General features: G+C 41.2%; 1 protein-coding gene across 1 annotated transcript in view; it reads right to left on the bottom strand.

Annotated features, from left to right (window-relative positions):
* Positions 1-17,357, bottom strand: part of NALF1 (NALCN channel auxiliary factor 1) — a 502,364-nt gene extending 485,007 nt beyond the window's left edge. Inside the window, exon 1 of the mRNA XM_054812563.1 lies at positions 15,644-17,357. Within this exon, the coding sequence (XP_054668538.1) occupies positions 15,644-16,462 (819 nt within the window). The 5' untranslated portion in view covers positions 16,463-17,357. The remainder of the gene's footprint in view (positions 1-15,643) is intronic.
* Positions 17,358-18,339: the final 982 nt, after the last annotated feature.

Below are 18,339 nucleotides of genomic sequence, written 5' to 3'. Positions count from 1 at the left end.
TTCTCATTTATGTGTGCAATATACAAACGATCCTTCTCTGCCATGCAAGAAACTGCACTTAAATGCCTTTGTCAGTCAGTAGCCATCAACACGGCTCGAAAATTGTATGTGAAAGGAGCATATAAGCAGCAAATCCCTCCACTAGTATTTCAGTATATTCAAGTTTATATTTTTTCTGGTTTCGATTACTACTTTGGTTATACCACTTTAATATATAATTTACATAAATATAATCCTCTCCTTCTACCTTAGTCTCTACTTTCATCCAATAATTTGCCACTAGATACCAGAAAAAAAAAAATCCTATAGGAGCTATACGAAAAATTCAGTAAGAACTATAGGAACAGAAATCCAATCTTAATTATTACAAAGAACCAACGGAACTAATGCATGAAACGCAGCAAGAACCAAATTTTGATGAAATTTTGGTGGTTTTGCCACTTGTTTAGAGAAAACTGGGATTTTTAATACCATTCTAAGTGCCTTTGAAAATGAAATTTATCTCTAACAAGAAGATACCCCTTCATGTATGAAACTATACTAATAGAAAAGTATATGGAAAAGTATTTTCTTGAATCATAACCATGATAAGTTGACTACTGCCTAATATGAGTTAAGAAGAAACTTTGCAAACTAGCAAACGATTTTCTAACTATCCAGTGTAACATTCACTTTACCTCCCAAGCTTATTCCCAGAGATAGGACATGACACCAAGCAGATTACTGAGCAGCGTAGTACGTCAGTTCCTATATCCTACTTACCAAAAATACACTCTCTTCAGTGTTCTGATTCTTCAGTATCGGCTCCTTCAGGCTTCACGATAAAGCAGCGTAAGTATAATCTGAGATAGATCCAATTGAAGCCTTACACGAATATGTTGTCTATCTACTCTTATGATGACCTTAGTTAAACTTCTGCAATTTTGGCTGCCTGCCACGCTGACTGCTTCTCCCGCTGGCAGGACGATGCCCTGCCTCTGCTACTTGGTGTCCCTTGCAGTTCCTGGTCAACTCAGTAGCATCTGGTGGTGAAGTAAGTGCTGATCACCTGCAGGTCTCCCCCGTCATGTTTCAATCAATCAAACACCCTGACATTATTTCAGCAAATGATTTTTTTTATCCATTTTTGCTAGGCCAGTGAATCACTTTTCTTGCCTCCTTTTAGCTCCACTGGAGTTGTGAGTTGGAGAAAAGGTAAGAAAGCTTCCTGGTGGTTACCAAAGGCTGAAAACGTTAAGCCCCACAGATCTTCAGCAACAGGGTTGATCATGACCTCTAGAAGAACTAATTTTTTTCCCAGAAGTGCAGTAATCTTACTTAAAAACAACTCAATGCACGGCATGAATTTTGAGGATTCAAAAGCAATGACCATCCGTAATTACTGGGAGCATTGCAATAAAAATGCCTAAACAATAAAAATCAGAAAGGTAGTAATTCCCCATACTAACAACAAATACTCTATCAGTAAAGTAATATTCTTCTAGTGCTATATTTTCTAAAGAACTACTCAGTATTTTTTAATCTTTTAAAGAAAAAAGCTTTACTCTGTGAAAAAAAAGTATCAATCTATACCATAGATATAGTTTTGTCCTCAATGTTGGAAAATACAAATAAAATAAAAGTCTTCACAAGTATATAGGAAATGAAATAATTAAAAAAGAAAATCAGCTACTTTGGCTTTCCTGCATATCTGGTTGTCAGTTCAGTGGTTACCTAAATTCCAGGCTGAATACTACCTCATAATCTTTTTTTTTGTTTCTTCTAGCAGGAAACAAGAAAATAAGTTAGATGATAGGGAGGGCAGTATTCTATGAAGGAAGGTCAGACTTGTTCCATTCCTGCTGATTTCCCTCCCTCCCCACATAAATTTTTCATTTTCATGATTGCTTAGGTATTTTTGCACCATTCTGAAACCAAAAACTCAAGAGTTGCCATAAAGAGGCACCGAAAGGTCTGTTCAGCCTTCAGTCCGTGTGCTAGGAAGATGCCGTGAATTCCACAGCAAGGACAGAGCCAGCCCAGAGAGCAGGAAACTCAGCAGAGCTGCAGTGGTTCTGCTGCGCAGAGGCTTGGCAGGGAAGGCATAGAGCAAAAATCTGCACCATGCTGTGCTTCACCTCCATAGGCATGCCAGCAGAAGATGGAAGGCAAAAAAAACCTAAACAGAAAGAAAAAAAAAAGAAAGAATAATAGATGCTTACTAGTGCCATGATTATATAGAGCCAGGTGCAGTGAATCATTTCAGAGCTTCGGCTCAGGGCCTCGAGCTGCAGTCCTGAAGAAATTGCTGAGACACTTTGGGAATTATCGCCACGTGAGGACTGAATTTCAGTCTCTTTAACTATGGCTATATGAATATTAACAAGGAGCGTGGCTCTGTAGAAACACTCTGTAGACTGAAACAGTGCTGAAACCCTGGCATCCACATTACATACGTTTCACAGGTTGTACTTCGGGCTAACCCTGCTCCTATAGACCGCATGTCCCTTAGTGCCTGCAGCTCATGAGATGTGCGTCTGGGGCACTTCTCCACCTTCATTTTCAGCCGAAAGCAATCCAGTTTGTGTGCTCCCAGATTGCTCCGTGACATGAATCAAGATGCAGTAAGAGTGGGAGTGGGAGTGAGTGGGAGATTTGTTTCAACGGCGCACCCCTGACCTGAACTAAAATGCTAATGTCGACACAGCCTCAGGGCAGCTGCCTGTACACAGTTCAAGCACTTGAGATCTGTGAGCTGCGTGCCCAAGTGTGTGCAAGACTCCGTAAGAAGCAAGTAGTTGCCTTTTAACTCTGTTAAGACACAAAGCGAAGAAAAGAATTTGAAGCAGGACCAGCCCTTTGAGGAATACAACAGACGCATCTCATCATGCACTGCATGCTATGGGGCCCCTGCATTGCTGAATTACTGTCATATTTGAGTTCCCCAATAGTACCATTACTTGCAGAAATAAAACAAAGAAAAAAAAACCCCATCACTTTCAGATCTTTCGCTTCTCTTTAGAACACATCACCAAATTATTTTTAACATCTATTTATTCATATATACTTTAAGTTCCATTTTCTATCCTGTACACAGGACCACAAATTTAGAGTAACCCAAAAAAAGCTTGTTGATATTCACAGATCTCTTATTCCTCTCTGTGAGCCTACTGATCTTCCCTGATAGTCATGATTTTGGTAAAATTCTGAGACGTAAATATTTCCTACAAGCTGCAAAGCATAACATCTCCTCCTCTTGCAGATCTAAACAACTATAAAAGGAGAGAAGATCTCTTCCATCCCAAATGCCAGCTCTCTTCAAATCAGGCCTGTATTAAAAACTATGAGGAAAAAATCATACTATAAATATTTACATTCATACCAAAATTTAACGAGGAATGTTTCTCCAGTGATCAAAAATAAACAGCCACTGGTAGACAGGAAAATAAAAAAATAAAAAAAAATATATATATTTGGGAAGTCACTGAAATTCATGCTTATATTGCACAAGCTAACATAATTCTGCCCTTTAAAATATTCCAGAAAAAATATAAAACTCAGATGATACAGCAGTAACAAAAAACTCATCTCCCAGATAATCACAGCAATCCAAAGAATCTGGTCTTAAAAAAAAACCCCATATAAACAAACAAAAAACCTTGTTATGTAATGTGCAAATAAAGAAGCAGAACCAAAAATAATCTAAAACATTCTAATGAAGCAAATAGAACGTGAAAGGTAACATCTTCCATAATCTATTAATATTAGGTAGCAGGGATGTGTGGAGTTTTAGGCGGTTTTGTTCCGACCAGCGATCCAAATTTCAGTCCGAACACACAGACGATCCCTACAAAGGAGTTGTGAAGACCAATGTAAGACAGAGTTAGTGCGCGTCCTGGTTATGACATCGGCAATTGATGCCTGAGTATTCCACATTTACTGTGGGGCCTTTCTGAAATCTTGATGAAAGAAAGAAAATACCCTAAGTAACTTACATTTCCAGATCAGTCAGAAAACAAACAAATCGGTGTCTGAAAAATGGAAAAGACCATTCAGAAACAATTGTTACATTTTCTGTACTTCCCAAACTATTTCTAAATTTTAAAGAATCCAGGACATTTCAAAGATTTTCATAGGAATCTACTTCAGGACTGTCCTAGCCTCTCCAAAATGCTTGATCCTACTTCAGTAATTTTCTTGTCGCACCTCCTGTAAGATATATACATATATATATATATCACACATATATACATACATACATACATACACATATGTGTGCACAATACCTGTAATTTTTATTTAGGATGAGTCATTGTTAAAATTACTACCTTTTTTATAAGTGCTGAAATGTACCACAGAGCAAAACTTCCATTGCCTGATCAATTTTTCAACTTGTGCTTAAATTCTAACTGCATTTATACCAGCGTAAATACCGAGTGTCTTTACAGCAATCAAAGCAGCTTCTCTGGATATAAACTAGCAATACTACTGATCAGCATCTCTGCTTTTAACACTAGTGGGTGACCTACACTCTTGCCTGGAAAAGGCAAATTAATTCTGCTTTGTTGTCTTCAAGATTCCCCCTCCCTCCCCCTGGATAGCTGATCAAGTTAAGCTCATAATATTTTTCTACAGTGTGCCTGAAAAATCAATAGAATAAGAGAATGGGATCAAGACCAAGTACAACAACAAAGAGAAAGGGAAAAACCCCATCAATCTGACAACAATAACAAATTAGTAATGTCAGTCAAAGACAAGGCAATGAGCATTTAAAGCACTGCGCATATTGCTTTTTGTAGCAGGGTTTGTAATAAGTCTGAGTCAAATCTGGCCCTTTGATTTCATATATTTGAGTTTTAAAGTATATCATGTGCCTCCTCCTGCTCTCAGAACAGTATTACAGTTAAGTAAAGCATTGATTTCAATGGAGTTAGTCCTGGTTTATGTCATTGTAGATGCCTGACTAAAGAAAATCAGTCTATATTTACAAATTAAAATAAAAGGATATTTTAAATTCACATCTGTCATACAGAGATTGGCTTGCAGTACATTTACTCAAGTCACGTCCCAGGAATCAATCTCAGCTGCTAAATTTTGAAAAGCTGTTGTTGCAGTAATGATATAATTTCATTAATATAGTGAGGTTGCAAAAAAATGTATATTTATAAGATTCAGCTTTAACATTTATAAGATTTAAATAGAGACAAAAGAAACCATAATGCACTTCTAACTGAATTGGGATATAAACCAGCAAGCCTCGTTTCCTGAACTCCAGTGATACACTAGATCTTGTTAGCTAAACTTAGCTTATAATAGGGGTCATTTCCCCAAGGACTGTTATATCAGAAAGCATAAAAGAAAAAAATAAAAATTAAAAAAAATAATTCTGCTTTTAAGATAATTTGGCCAATATTTCAAAAGTACCTTGTTCAGAAACTCTTATTTCTTCACAATACTGGTCCAAGTTCTGGCAGTTTCTGTGTAGAAATATTTACAGGAGGACTTTAACTCCACAGCAGAATGGGACTGGAAATGAACATCTCTCATCTCTGAATGCATGGAGAATTTTCAAAGCCATCCCACAGGACCTTGGCTGTGTTTTTGTTTTGCTGCTTCTTTTTTTGTTGTTGTTGTTGAAGTGCAGAACCTCAAGGCAGTGGAATCTAATCCCCACATATCCTCCGCCCGGGCCCCGCTCAGCTGTGTAGCCAAACGGGCAGAGCCTCCGTGTCCCTGGCAGCATGTGCTGGGGTGTCCCATACTTGGTCCCTTCCATAAAAACTTTCTTGTGATCAAAACTGCCTGGTCTCACTTTAAAGCACTGTACCACAATATTAAGAGCTTGATCATAGTGTGAAATGAAAAACATGAAAGGATGGTTTTGTACTGATAGGGGTATAAAATTTGCAATATTCCAAAAAGAGATGCACTTGGAATACTTAATAATAAAAAGGTCAATGTATTAGGCTCTGACGACACGGATCTTTCTCCACTGACTACACAATTTGCTTGACTTTAACATGGACGGATTCAGTGCAGGCACATCCCACTGGAAAACCACCAGAAACTTGCTTAAGAAATTTACTAACGATCAATATTCTAAATAGATATTATGGTAATGCTTCTCTTGAAAACTTCCAGAGGCTTTAGTCTTTACCAAAGCATTGATTTCAGATTATTTGTAGCTGTTTTTAATAAAAAATATCATGGCTGACATACATAATTTTATTTTTATCATTTTGATATTATACACTCAAAGATATAATGTTTGCTCATATTTTAAAAATAATTTACTTTTAAAGTGAGACGTGCTATACCAGATTTCAACACGAAGTGATTTTCTTTTAAAAGTCAGTTCTAAGTCTTTGAATACACAAGCATTTTTACTTGCAACTATGAATAAGTAAAATGTCCTTCTTATCCTAAACCTCTTCTATACAGATACCCAGTTTCAACAAATATCGTATGTGAAGTCAATTTTAAGAGCACTCATGGGAAATTTGCATGTAATTTTTGTAAGTACATTTTTTTTAAATGTATACTTGTAGTATTTATTCCACAATTAAAAAAAAAATGCCTTTTTTTTGGCCTTCTACAAGCTGGGCATCTGGTTTTTAATCCAGTGTGCATATATACAAATGCAAAACTTTGTCTCAGCAGAGAGTGCCTTTTAAAACGGAACTTTACCTCTAACGGTAATAAAGATAACCCTTTAAATGACAAAGTTATATTAATTATTTTTTTTCTTGAATCATGAGCATAATAAATCAATTATCACCTAATATGGCTTAAGAATACCCTTTCCACACTAGCAGAAGATTTTCTGTCTGGCATACTGTTCCTGATGAATAATATGTATACACAAATAGATTTTTATATATATAATCTTATATTTAGATGTCTATTATCACACAGAAATCTGCAAGATATGTAATTAACTTTTAATTTATACTTTAAAGCATTTAAGGGTTACTCAAATTCTTCCTTAATAGATCTTTAAATCCACGTATTTATCTATATGAATAAATCTCATACAAAATTAGCTTTTCTGAGAAGAACCTGTGAGTGTAACCCCTGAAAAACTGAGAGCAAGCTAACCAATGTAGAGCAACGATCAGCAAATCATCAGTCAACAAACTCTGGAAACTCTCTTGTTCTCCTAGAAGAGGGAATAAACTGAGAAAAACTATTTTTCTAAGTATCACAGACAACCCATTTTTTCCCCTTCCCCTTAATAAAGAATGTCTTCTGGATTGCTAATGGCTCAAAAATGTAAGAAAGATACTTCATTATGATGTTTTACAGAGATGAAGTGTGTTGACAGGCCCAAGACACCATTTACATAAGCGTTCGGGCAAATTGAAGGCAACATCTAATCTAACATGCAGAGAATCAGCAAGAATTAAACATGCATTTAAAATTCATTCTAGATATCATATTTTCTCCCTGGAAAAATATCTCCTGAAAACTGCAATATATTGCACATTCTAAATTACAAAAGTAATATAATTCTTCTTTTTTTTTTCCTCCAAATTTTATAATGGATAGATTTGAAAATATAATGGCTTGACTAAGGAATTTGCCTAAATTGTAACAGTAAAAAAAAAATTGTAAAAGTGCAACTGTCGTATCCCATAAGCGAAAATTTGGAGGGTTTTTTCTTTGTAATTTCTCAGGTACAGTTTCCCCCTAATTTCATTGAAATCACTTAAAATATCCACAGTGACTTCCAAACTGCTGCAGAATTTCTAAAACCCTGGACCTAAACATATTTTTGTTGGTAAGTTCAGTTCAGATCATCTTTGCTACTGTTTTCAATCAGCAAGTTGTCTTGTCATGATGAAATCTCTGAATAAATTCAACAGTAAACTATACCAAAGGTGAACACTCCCATTGGGATCTCCAGAACTTTTCAAAGGACCAAGGTATTCATACAGAGCTGCTGAAGTTTATTCATTCAACATTTATCATCCCCATTCATCCCAACAGTTTGGTTGCATTCGACCAGTGCTTCAAAGGGTCCTACCAGGTTCTCCCACAAAGGCTTTAGGACAATGTTATTTCAAACACAGTTTTTGAGACATGTCCATCAGTTTGGATGCAAGAGATAAGATGAAGAGTGGGAGAATATCAAATGGTGATCAACTTCACTTCAAAGCTGCTTACATCATGCCCCGTTGTCTTTGTCATTATGGACTGGGAGCTCATTGGATATAGCTCTTTAATGTGCATGTTCTAAAGGAGCCACCTACGTCTTTCAGGAATCTGCCCTGTTTGCAAACAAGGTCAGATCAAAAATCCAAAAATAAATCCGGTCTTTTTTTTTTTTTAAATATCTTCAAATTAATAAAATCTCTCTATGAACCACAACATGTCTCTAGTGCCTCACTAAATTTGTATTCATCTAACTGATTGATGCTGTAAAGTAAACCAAAGTATCACAAGCTCTCACTTAGCAATGTTTTCTCTACAGTTCTGACAAGAGAAAACTACAGTGAAAAGTACATAGAAAAGTACAGTATGGTTATTTAGTAAAGTGGCATAAACGTCTAAGAATATGTGAGAGAGATTGGGTAGGCTTGGGTGTTCCCTCTGATTTGGTGTAAAGGAAGAAAATGAAACCCAGTGTAATGTATAGGAATTCTCACACAGACACCCCCACCCCAAAAGAATCACCTTCCTTGTAAAGAGAGAAGAGAGAATAAGAGAAACATTCTGTTGCCGATTTACTTGCAAAAATTGCTATTAAGAAGATGACCTACAATTATTATTGTACGGTTTCTCAGAAATAACAACCGGAAAGGTAATACGTAGAAGCTCTTGGCCTCCCCTCTCTCAGAAAAGTGATACAAATAAAGTTATATCATACAAGGTCCTTTCCTATTCTCATCCCTAAGAAGCAGATTGCATAGCTCACACATTCTTCAGTGACGGCATACAGTTATCAGAGAAGCGAGAGAGGTTTGTGATTTCACTAGGTTGGTGTGGGACAGGACGAGTAGCAGGATTTTACAGACTTTCTCACAGTTCAATTTTGCATAGGAACACAATTTCAAACTTAGTTTTTATACTAAAATCACTTTGTTAGGATTCATCTAATATGACTTTAGAGGTTCACAGTGGAGGCATTTGTATCTGAGATAAAGATATGCTCTTTAGAGACAATGAACAGAAAATAGGTACTTTTAGGGCATAATCCACCTGACTTGTTTTAGATGTCCACTTTATTGTGAGCCGACTCAGATTCTAGAATAACCTAGAATCTGTATCTCCATTGACTAGAAAGAGAGTCTGAACTTTTATATTTGATGTGGACATCCATACTGGACATCTACATTTTTTATTTTTCTTTTCAGAAGAATTATTTAATTTTTCTATCATCTTCTGGAGTGTTACAAGTGATACTTATCAAAAAGTAGTATTTAAGAATTCAGCTTGTTACTTTTTCCCTTTTAGGCAATTCACAGATCTAAATACATTACGGATCTTAATGCAAAACTGAAGTGATAAATTACTAAGTATAGACCAAATGATTTTTAGGCAAGATAAGTGATGGAACTATAATTTGCATTTTGATTACTTTTCCTAGAAGAACATGAAATGAAGGAGCAAGACTGCCACACTCTCTGCAAGGTGCATGTTTAGTGTACTGCTTGATGCACAGAGAACCAGTGAACAAAGTAAAATTGAGGGCAGAGCCATGAGGTCCCTAGCCATGCGACGCTAACACCAGGAGGTTTTAAATGGTGGCTGCTGACCTGGGGTGGAATCCACTTCAACTACCCTGTGCTGGTCATCTGCAGTCCTTTTTTCCCTAAATCAGGAATAAAGTACCCATCGGCACTATGAATGAGATGAATATCTAGGTGATCAACTAGATGCAAACTTTTAAAAAGTTAGGTGGGGTGAACTCACTGCTGGAAAGAACACGCTGGGAAATCTGCTCTTTTAGGAGAGGAGAGATCTGATCCTGATCCAACAAAGCATTTAAGCAATTGAATGGCTATAAGCATGTGCACGGTCTTCCCTGAGAGCAGTGCCATTCATCTGGCTCAAAGCGGGAGACTGAAGCAGATTGCCGAATCAGGATTTTAGGCCAAAATACAAAGTCCATTAGTACACAGTCAGCGTTGTTCCTTATATTAATATACCAGTGCATTATGACAAGAACAGTTATACTGAATTCATCCACATATTTATCTTAAATTAATTTTGAAAAATAACTCAACTTCTATCTAAAAAAAAAACCAAACCCGAACTAATAGCATGTGCAAACATCAATTTATACAGTCACATTAGTTCCACAGCATTTTAAACAAAACATTTAAAAATATATACATTTAAGTATCATGGCTTTTTTAATACAGCATATTATTGATTTTGAAAAGAGCTTTAAGATAAATATTGAAATTTCAACACATTCTGAAAATGCATCAGTTCAGTAATTAATGTTTGTTGTTCCCCATTTGCATTAGATGCTGACCATCAGCGCACATTTCTGAAGGTTTCATTTGTAAGAGTTTCTTCTGATTAGCTTAAGTATCACTCTTGCATATAATATAAATATTGTGTGATTAAGATGTGCAATTGAAATGTCTTACTTTGCAGCAGATGCTGGTCTATGTGACCTTTCTGTAACAGAAGGGTTCTTTTATCACTTGAGCTTTTGGTTTCGTATTTCTCATCTGCTCTTTTCTGCCAGCTTAACTGAGAGTTTGTATCAAAACCTAATTAGACTACATATGCTGTTTAGGAAAAAGTTCTTGGAAAAGTCATGATTCATATAAGCTTTGATATTTCCAGATAAATGAGAACAAATGTGAATTTAATTGTTTTAAATAACTTTCAATCATCCTCTCACTCAAATAAAAGTAGTTGAACATGGGACTTTGATTAAAAAAAAAATAAAAAATTACCTATTAACAGAAGTACCACCTCTATATTCCTATCAACTATGCCATTTATGTTTAATGATGAAACCCTTTATTGATATGTATGTTTTTCAAGTAAGTAGTATTATAACTCAACTAATTTCTTACATATTTCTGATATCAGTATCATAACCCTCAAATCAGAAGTTATTAAATGATATTTAATTCCTGGAAAAAAAAAATCTGCATATACATGTTGAGCACATAGGATGTCAGCTAAAGTTTGCTTTTTAGAAATGTTGATATAAAAAAAAAATCAGTATATTTTAATTTTTTTCCTTTGATATTCTAGGAGAAAAACTGAATTATTTTAGTGTTATTTTAATTGTAATGCACTTACCTGAATTACACTTTTCAATATTTTAACTAGCACTAAGAACGACCACATTTTAAACACTCTCAACTTTCACTGGGTTAAAGAAACCTGTGTCAAAAAACGATAACCGATGTTTTGTTCAAACATTAATAAATGCATCTGACAAGAAAGCCGTGGCCTCTGATACTTTTCACAAAGGCAGAAGTTCTATCTCACAAAAAAAAAAAAAATTTGAAACCTTTACATTTATATGTCCTACTTAGTTATTTGACCCAGTTCTTAATCAGAAGTAGCCAGAATTTTCTTTTATTCCACAGAGTGATTGTCTGCTGTCTTAAGAATAAGAACTTGAGTATTTCCCCTGATAGAAAGCTGACAAGTCATTATGAGGAACTGCGTCTTCCAACATCAAGCCAATACAGTTCTCTGTTAATTGTTTGAATACAGTCCTGTGTCACACTGCATGCAAAAATGATGTTCTGGAAACTAAGAAGCTAGAGATATTGCCAAGAACAATCTCTGTAAATATAACCACTACTTTATAATGTGTAAAAGCAAAATTTCATAAATATAAAAAAAAAAAGTCCAAATTAGATTTAAAACAGAAAACCAGAAATGTAGATACAGATTATCAGTTACTCTGTTACTTAGTGATTAAGTAAAGCTACAGCAATTTATTTATGTCACCTTATTGAATATGTAATACATTCAAATATTTGTCTTACTTTTATTTATTGTTTAGCCATTACTGATATGTGACTATCAAGACAAGAAAACAATAAATAAAGACAGCAGTCTTCAAGGATATAAAAAAAAAAAAAGTTTAAAATGGATTTATAGTGAGACAGCACTGATATCCAGACCTTCTAAACAACAAAGTCTACTGACATCCTAACAATATCAAATACATATGCATGTTCATTGATACTATCAAAAATAAATACTGATTTTCCAAATGTTCTAAAATTCAAAATTCTCAGCATTTTCTATAAAATTTTCAAAAATCCCAGTGGAACTCAGTAAGAAGTTTAACAGTAAGATCTTAATTACAGGATGGCATTCTTTTCAAAAGTAATGAGTGAGTATACTTATATATTAAATCCGAACCCAAAACTCAGCATGTAGAATAGCTAAATGTGAATTGATAACCCAGACAACTCCTGACTGCAAACTTCCGCAATACAAAGTAATTTATTTAAAATGTTCTTCAGAGATCAGGAGACATGTAGTGGAACACAGAATATTTTGAAAGTAAAGTTCATTTTCTTTCGGTTTCAGATAAAGGAATGAAAATATAAAGTCTGAGATTTAGACTCATACATCAAAAATATTTTGATACATACTATTTGTTATAACCAATAGTACTTTCTTGAAAGGCATAACTTGCTGGACTGAGAAACACCCATGATTTTCACTCTTTACTGTAAGAACTGATTGTGTTGAGGGTGGGGGATGGTGGTGGGGAGAGTTGGGGAAGGGGGAAGTAATACCCAATTACAAGTTTTAGGTTGACTGTTATTCAGTGTAAATTTTATTGACTTTGTCATCAGCTATAATTGGTCAATTGGATGAAAAGCTCTCTTTTTCTGTGAATGAAACAGCCCTCCCAGAATACTAAAGATGTCTTAAATAGAAATAGATTAGTTAACAAGCCTTTTGTTGTATCACGCCAGTGCTTACATACATGATTATTGAATAAAGTCAGTATTTTTAGCATTTTGTTTAAAAGAAAAGAAAAAGCAGCTCACCACATAAACCAATCAAATGGTGTGTACCTAAAATGCATAGTTAGATGTCAAGTTTTATTGTCTATTCTGATTCTTAAGCTAAGAATTATCTAGATGTCCAACGCTCACAAAATTAATATTTACTTAAAGAAAAAAGCTATTTCCTGAGTTTTATAAACGAAATATGTATAAAACACCAGAAAGTCCCGCAAAATATTGCAGTAGTCACAAAGTATTCACCACGAGTTTCTAGTTTCACCTGCACACACTTCACTGTAGACCACGTACAAGCACATCACTACACACGGCAACCAGAGGGCTGGACCTGCTGAACGCTCGGCTCTCCCAGCCACCCGAGGGAATCTAAAGGCTCCGGAGGGACCCCGCGGCACCCAGGCAGGGAGCAGGTGGAAGAGACCGGCTTCCCCCCCGCGGAAGCCTGCGCTGGCTCTGCAGCACCTTGGACAGCAACCTCCCGCCAGCCCGCCGCCCCGCCCCGCCCCGCCCGGCCCCGCCCCGCGCCCGGCCTGTGCCAGCTTCCCCGGAGAGAGAGAGAGAGAACACGCTCAGTTGCACCCTTGGTTTGGGTGTTGCGGTTTTGGTTTGGGTTTTGTGGGGTTTTTTTTCTTTTTCCTGCTGGAATATCCTTCATTTTTAACACAGACTGGTTGGCCAAATTCTCAAAACGTAGAGCAGTATCGTCTGGCACCGGAGAACTGCAGGTCATTTGCGCTGCATTTGTCCAGTTCATCTATATGTTTCATGCAATCATTTTAATGTCAACAGCTTCTGCCCCATCATTAGACAAGTATTTCTCCTTATTCAGTCTCTGAAGGGGAAACCATTACACAGTGTACATTTGCTACTCTGTTCATTTTCAATGCCTTTTACACCATGATACACTGTGGAGCAACCACACACTTTGTGGTAAAGTTCAGTCAAACTAAACTGTGATTAAAAAAAAAAATCACTTTAAGCAAGCAGATGTTGATTGTTTGGCAGCACAGAGTAGTAGGTCAATTTCTAGTTAAAGAGTTACCAAAATTGCAAAGATGTCCTTACAGCGGTAGATATCTATTTACATTTAATACGCTTTTTATTTATCCACTTTATGCTTTTTACTTAGCCAATTCACTCTGGAAATAAAATATATTCACATTACCAGTAACTGAGTATATAACATATATACAATACGTGTGTACACACACAGTTCATAACCTAGAAATAGTGGAGTCAAAATTACTGAAACTACTTTACTTTTGTCTGGTTTAACAAGAAAAAATAAATATGGTAACTTTCCTACTTTGTCCAGTTTGACAACAGGATATTTCAGCTTCTAGAGGGACTGTGGATTGATTTTTGTGGCAAAGATATGTGCGAATTACACTAGCTTATTGGTGAACGGGATTCTTTAGGCATGGATTGTTAACATGAAATGATTTCAGAATGCCCTGCTGAAGTTACAAAGCACGGAGATACTGCTAGGCCTTCTGTTCAGGGCAGTGATTTGTACGCACTGTTGTGTTCCAGTGCTAAAGCAGGATTTGGTTCAGGCTGGTTAATGTAGTGCTACAGTAGTTGAGATAATCCAGTTCAGGGCAGAAACGATTCACCTGGCCCGGCTCTCAACACATACTCAAACAAACGGGGGGAAAAGCATGTAGTTACTTGTTTTAGGCACCAAGGACAACACTTTTTTTCTGCCCTTTCCTGTCTTGAGAGCTAGGCCAACTAATCTTGTGCAAAAGTAGAGAGAAGACAACAACTACACAGAGCCGAAGCGGGACCCTGCCTTCTAACAAAGGAAAAGAAAACCCTCTGGATCTCTCCGAGCAGTCACCGGCGGCACCAAAGAAAACCTCCACGGCGTATTGAATGAAATGCTGTCACCATCACTTCCCAACCAAGGGCCACCGCGGTGCCCGCTGACATCCACTCTCATCCTCCAGCTCTTCCCAGCTCCACAGATTTTGGCAGAGCGCCTGCAGACACCGTCCCGCTTGGAGACACGGAGCCTCCCCGCTCCGCCGCCCCGCGCACCGCCGCCGCCGCTGCCCGCCGCCCCCGGGGCCAAGCGCCCGACGGAACCCACCCGGAGCCTCCGGTGCGCGCCCCCGGCCGCCGCGGGGGGGCCGAGACGCCCGTTCTCCAGGCACCGGGGCACCCGCTGCCCCGGCCCCGGCGCCGCCGCGTCTCTCGGAGGTTTGGCCGCCGGCCTGCAGGCTCCGGCCACGGCCCGCTCCGGAGGGCCCGCGGGCAGGGCAGCGCCGTCGGGCGGCCCCGGGCCCGGCTGCCGTCCCGGGCCCCGCTCATTGGCATGCAGCCCCTGTCGCTGCCTGCCGCCCAGCCGCATCCCAGCCCGCTGGAAGCCGGCAGCCGAGCCGGAGCCAATCGCATATTCATGAAGAGGGGGAAATCCAGCGCTGCACTCCCAGAGGACCGAGGATCACTTTTTTTTTTTTTTTAAAAAGAAAAAAGCCTTCCCTCTCTCTGCCTCCCTTTTAGCAATGCGCTAACGGGGGCTCCCCGACGGTTTCCTCCGCAGCTCCGACTGCACCCTAAAAACCGCGGCCGCCGGCGCCAGGAGCAGAGACCGAAGCAGCCAAAACACGGACCACGGCAGCCACAACAGACGAGGGAGGCACGCCAGCCCGCCAGCCAGGGACAGGAAACACAGCAGGGACTCCTACCTTACAATCCTCAGGACACGATTTCACCGAGTACTCATCCGACTGTAAATATTTCTGGAGCATAACCTCAAACTCTTCGTATTTCTCCTGAGCGTGCTGGTCGTAGCGCTGGTAAGCCTGGACGCACTGGCTGCAGGAGCCTCCCCCCCTCAGCACCACATCCAGACTGCAGTTCAAAGTGTCCGGATTGGACAACCCGGCGAACAACTCCCAAAGTGTGTAGGAATTACAAAAGGAAAGGTAAAAATCCGTCAGGTCCCAGCCGGGCGCTGGGCTCTGCCCCGCGCCCCGCGGCCGCCCCGGCCCCCCCCGCCGCCGGCACACCGCCTCCGCGTCCCCCACGCTGAAGCACTGCCCGGACGAGGAGCTCGGGGGTGGGCACGTCTCCAGGGGCCTGGCGGTGGAGTTCCCCAGGAAAGCAGCCTTGCCGTGCCGGGGCTCGGTGCCGTTGGTGCGGCTGCCACGGCTGCCGCCGCCGCTGCTGCCGGGGGAGGGCGGGAGGGAGGGCGAGGGGGGGGCGAGGAGCCGGGGCGCGGGGGGCGCCGGCTCCCCCATGCCCGCCAGCAGCTCCGGCTCCGCGGGCTCCGGCTTCTCGGGCGGCGGCTGCTCCTTCTCTCCGGTCCCCGTGAATTTGGCCTCGGCGCAGAACCACAAGTGATCAGAGAGCAGGACTGTGAAAAACAAGAGCGATGCCAGGGACAGTCGCCATTTCTGAGCCCTCTCTGAATCCGTGAAGGGTTTCTCGTTCTCCCGGGGTGCGAACCAGATTTTTAAGCCGTCATCATACTGCCGACTGCACATCCAAGCACCCCTGGTCATATTTTGGGAACGCACAGCCCTGGCCGACTCCACCGTGAGGGCTCCTTTGCCAGTGTCACCACAATATGCATTGACTTAAAAGATTGGGGGGATTTTCTTGCCTGCCTTCCCTTCGCTCGCTCGCTCCCTCTTCCACTCTCCCCCTCTCTCTCTTTCTCCCTCTTCTTTCTTTCTTCTTTTTCTTCCTCTGAGATATTGTTGGGTTTCGCCGGTGGCTCTGCCTTGGTCTCACCACACGAAGCAGCCCCAGTCCATCCAACGCGGAGTGCCGTGGAGAAGATAAGAGCAATAACGCAGAGAGAGGAGGAGGGAGAGGAGATGGTGGTGGTAGTGGTGATAGTTGGTGGTGGCGGGGCTGCGCGGCTGGTCCTTTCCCCCTCTCACCCAGGCATGGTCAGATCGCAGCTCCCCATCTCCCTCCTGAGAAAAGCCCGCTGCCCCCGGACAGCTGCATGCCGCGTCCCCCGCTGCCGACGGACGGCTCCGGGAGGGCTCCTCGCCTCCTCTTCCTCCCTGCCGCCGCCGCTGCTCCTCTTCCTCAGCCCCGAGCCGCGGCACAGATGCCCGCACCTCTGTCTCCGTCTCCTCTTTCTCCTCTCCCCCCTCCGCTCTAACTGGAGAGACGCTGCTGCAGGGCTCCCGGAGCGCTGCCGAGGATGCTGAAGAGGAGGAGGAGGAAGAGGAAGAGGAGGAGGAGGCTGCCGGGGCCGCCGCCGCTGCTGGTGACAATGGGCTGCGGCTGCCGCCGCTGCTGCCGCCGGGCGCGGTGTCCCCGGGCGCACGGGGCGGAACTGCCTGGCTGGGGGCCCCCGATGGGCACAGGCATCTTGGGCCCCTGGGCTAAGTTGCCGCCATCTTCGTCCTGGAGAAACACTTTTTTGGGGGGAGCTCTGCCTTTTGCGTCATCTCCTCCCGCGCCGAGATCTCTCTATCCTGGCGCATTGGCAGCAGCAGCAACTCTGCCTCCTCCTGCCTGAGGAGGAGGAGGAGGAGGAGGTGGGAGAGGCACTGGGGACCACATGGCCCCTCCAAAGGGCTTCCTCCGTGCAACTCCTTCTACTCGTCTCACCGAAGGGACTGCTCGGTACCACTCTCCAGCCCTCTCTCCTTCAGGGTCTCTTTCCCTTTGTGGCCCTGAAACACCATGTCCACACAGGATGGTGGCTGGAGAGGTCTGTCACCGTGTCTGTCCTTGTCTTAGCAAATCACAAATGGCATATGGGACTCCAGGCGCTGGATCCTGGCTGGTTTTGGCCCCACAGTAAAATGCCTGAACAGAACTGGCTGTCTTTCAGTCAGCAAGCTGGAAAGCATAATGCCCATAAACCTCAAACTGTTCCTCTAAGAGAAGTTTTGCAAAACCCTGGTCCAGCACATGAGCTGGGTAAATAGTGCCAGTCTTTGTGTTTCACCTTTTAGATGTCACTGCCTGGAGAGAGAGGCAGAGCAAGCAGGCTTAACTGTCCCACTACGGTGATAAATCACTGATGATCTCCACTCAGACCCACAGCAGAGATCCCACCACCTTCTGGCCCCAACCAGCAGGGTCTCTTGCTTAAATAACCATACTATTTGGTCACTCCTAACTTACCTTCATCTTGCTTGCTGATGCACCTTAATGTAACAACACCAACAGAAAAACTTGGATCTCAAGAGAAGGTGCAAGCTAGAGGTTGAACATTATCAGATGAAGACCTGGAGTTATGAGGTCTTCCTCTCAAGGCATCAGGTATGCCATCTGGCCATAGCATGACCAGGACGTATATTTTAATTTCTCCATTGGACTGGGGGAAGGTTTAGAGGCCGTACCTTTCCTTGTTACAGAGGCTTTCTCCATCCTGGGGTAAGGGACCATTTAGAACTGCTAATGGCCTTTG

The sequence above is a fragment of the Grus americana genome, chromosome 1 (assembly GCF_028858705.1).
Source record: "Grus americana isolate bGruAme1 chromosome 1, bGruAme1.mat, whole genome shotgun sequence".
Taxonomy (NCBI): Eukaryota; Metazoa; Chordata; class Aves; order Gruiformes; family Gruidae; genus Grus; species Grus americana.
The sequence above is the reverse complement of the archived record's forward strand: the minus strand, read 5'-3'. Positions and strand labels throughout refer to the sequence as shown.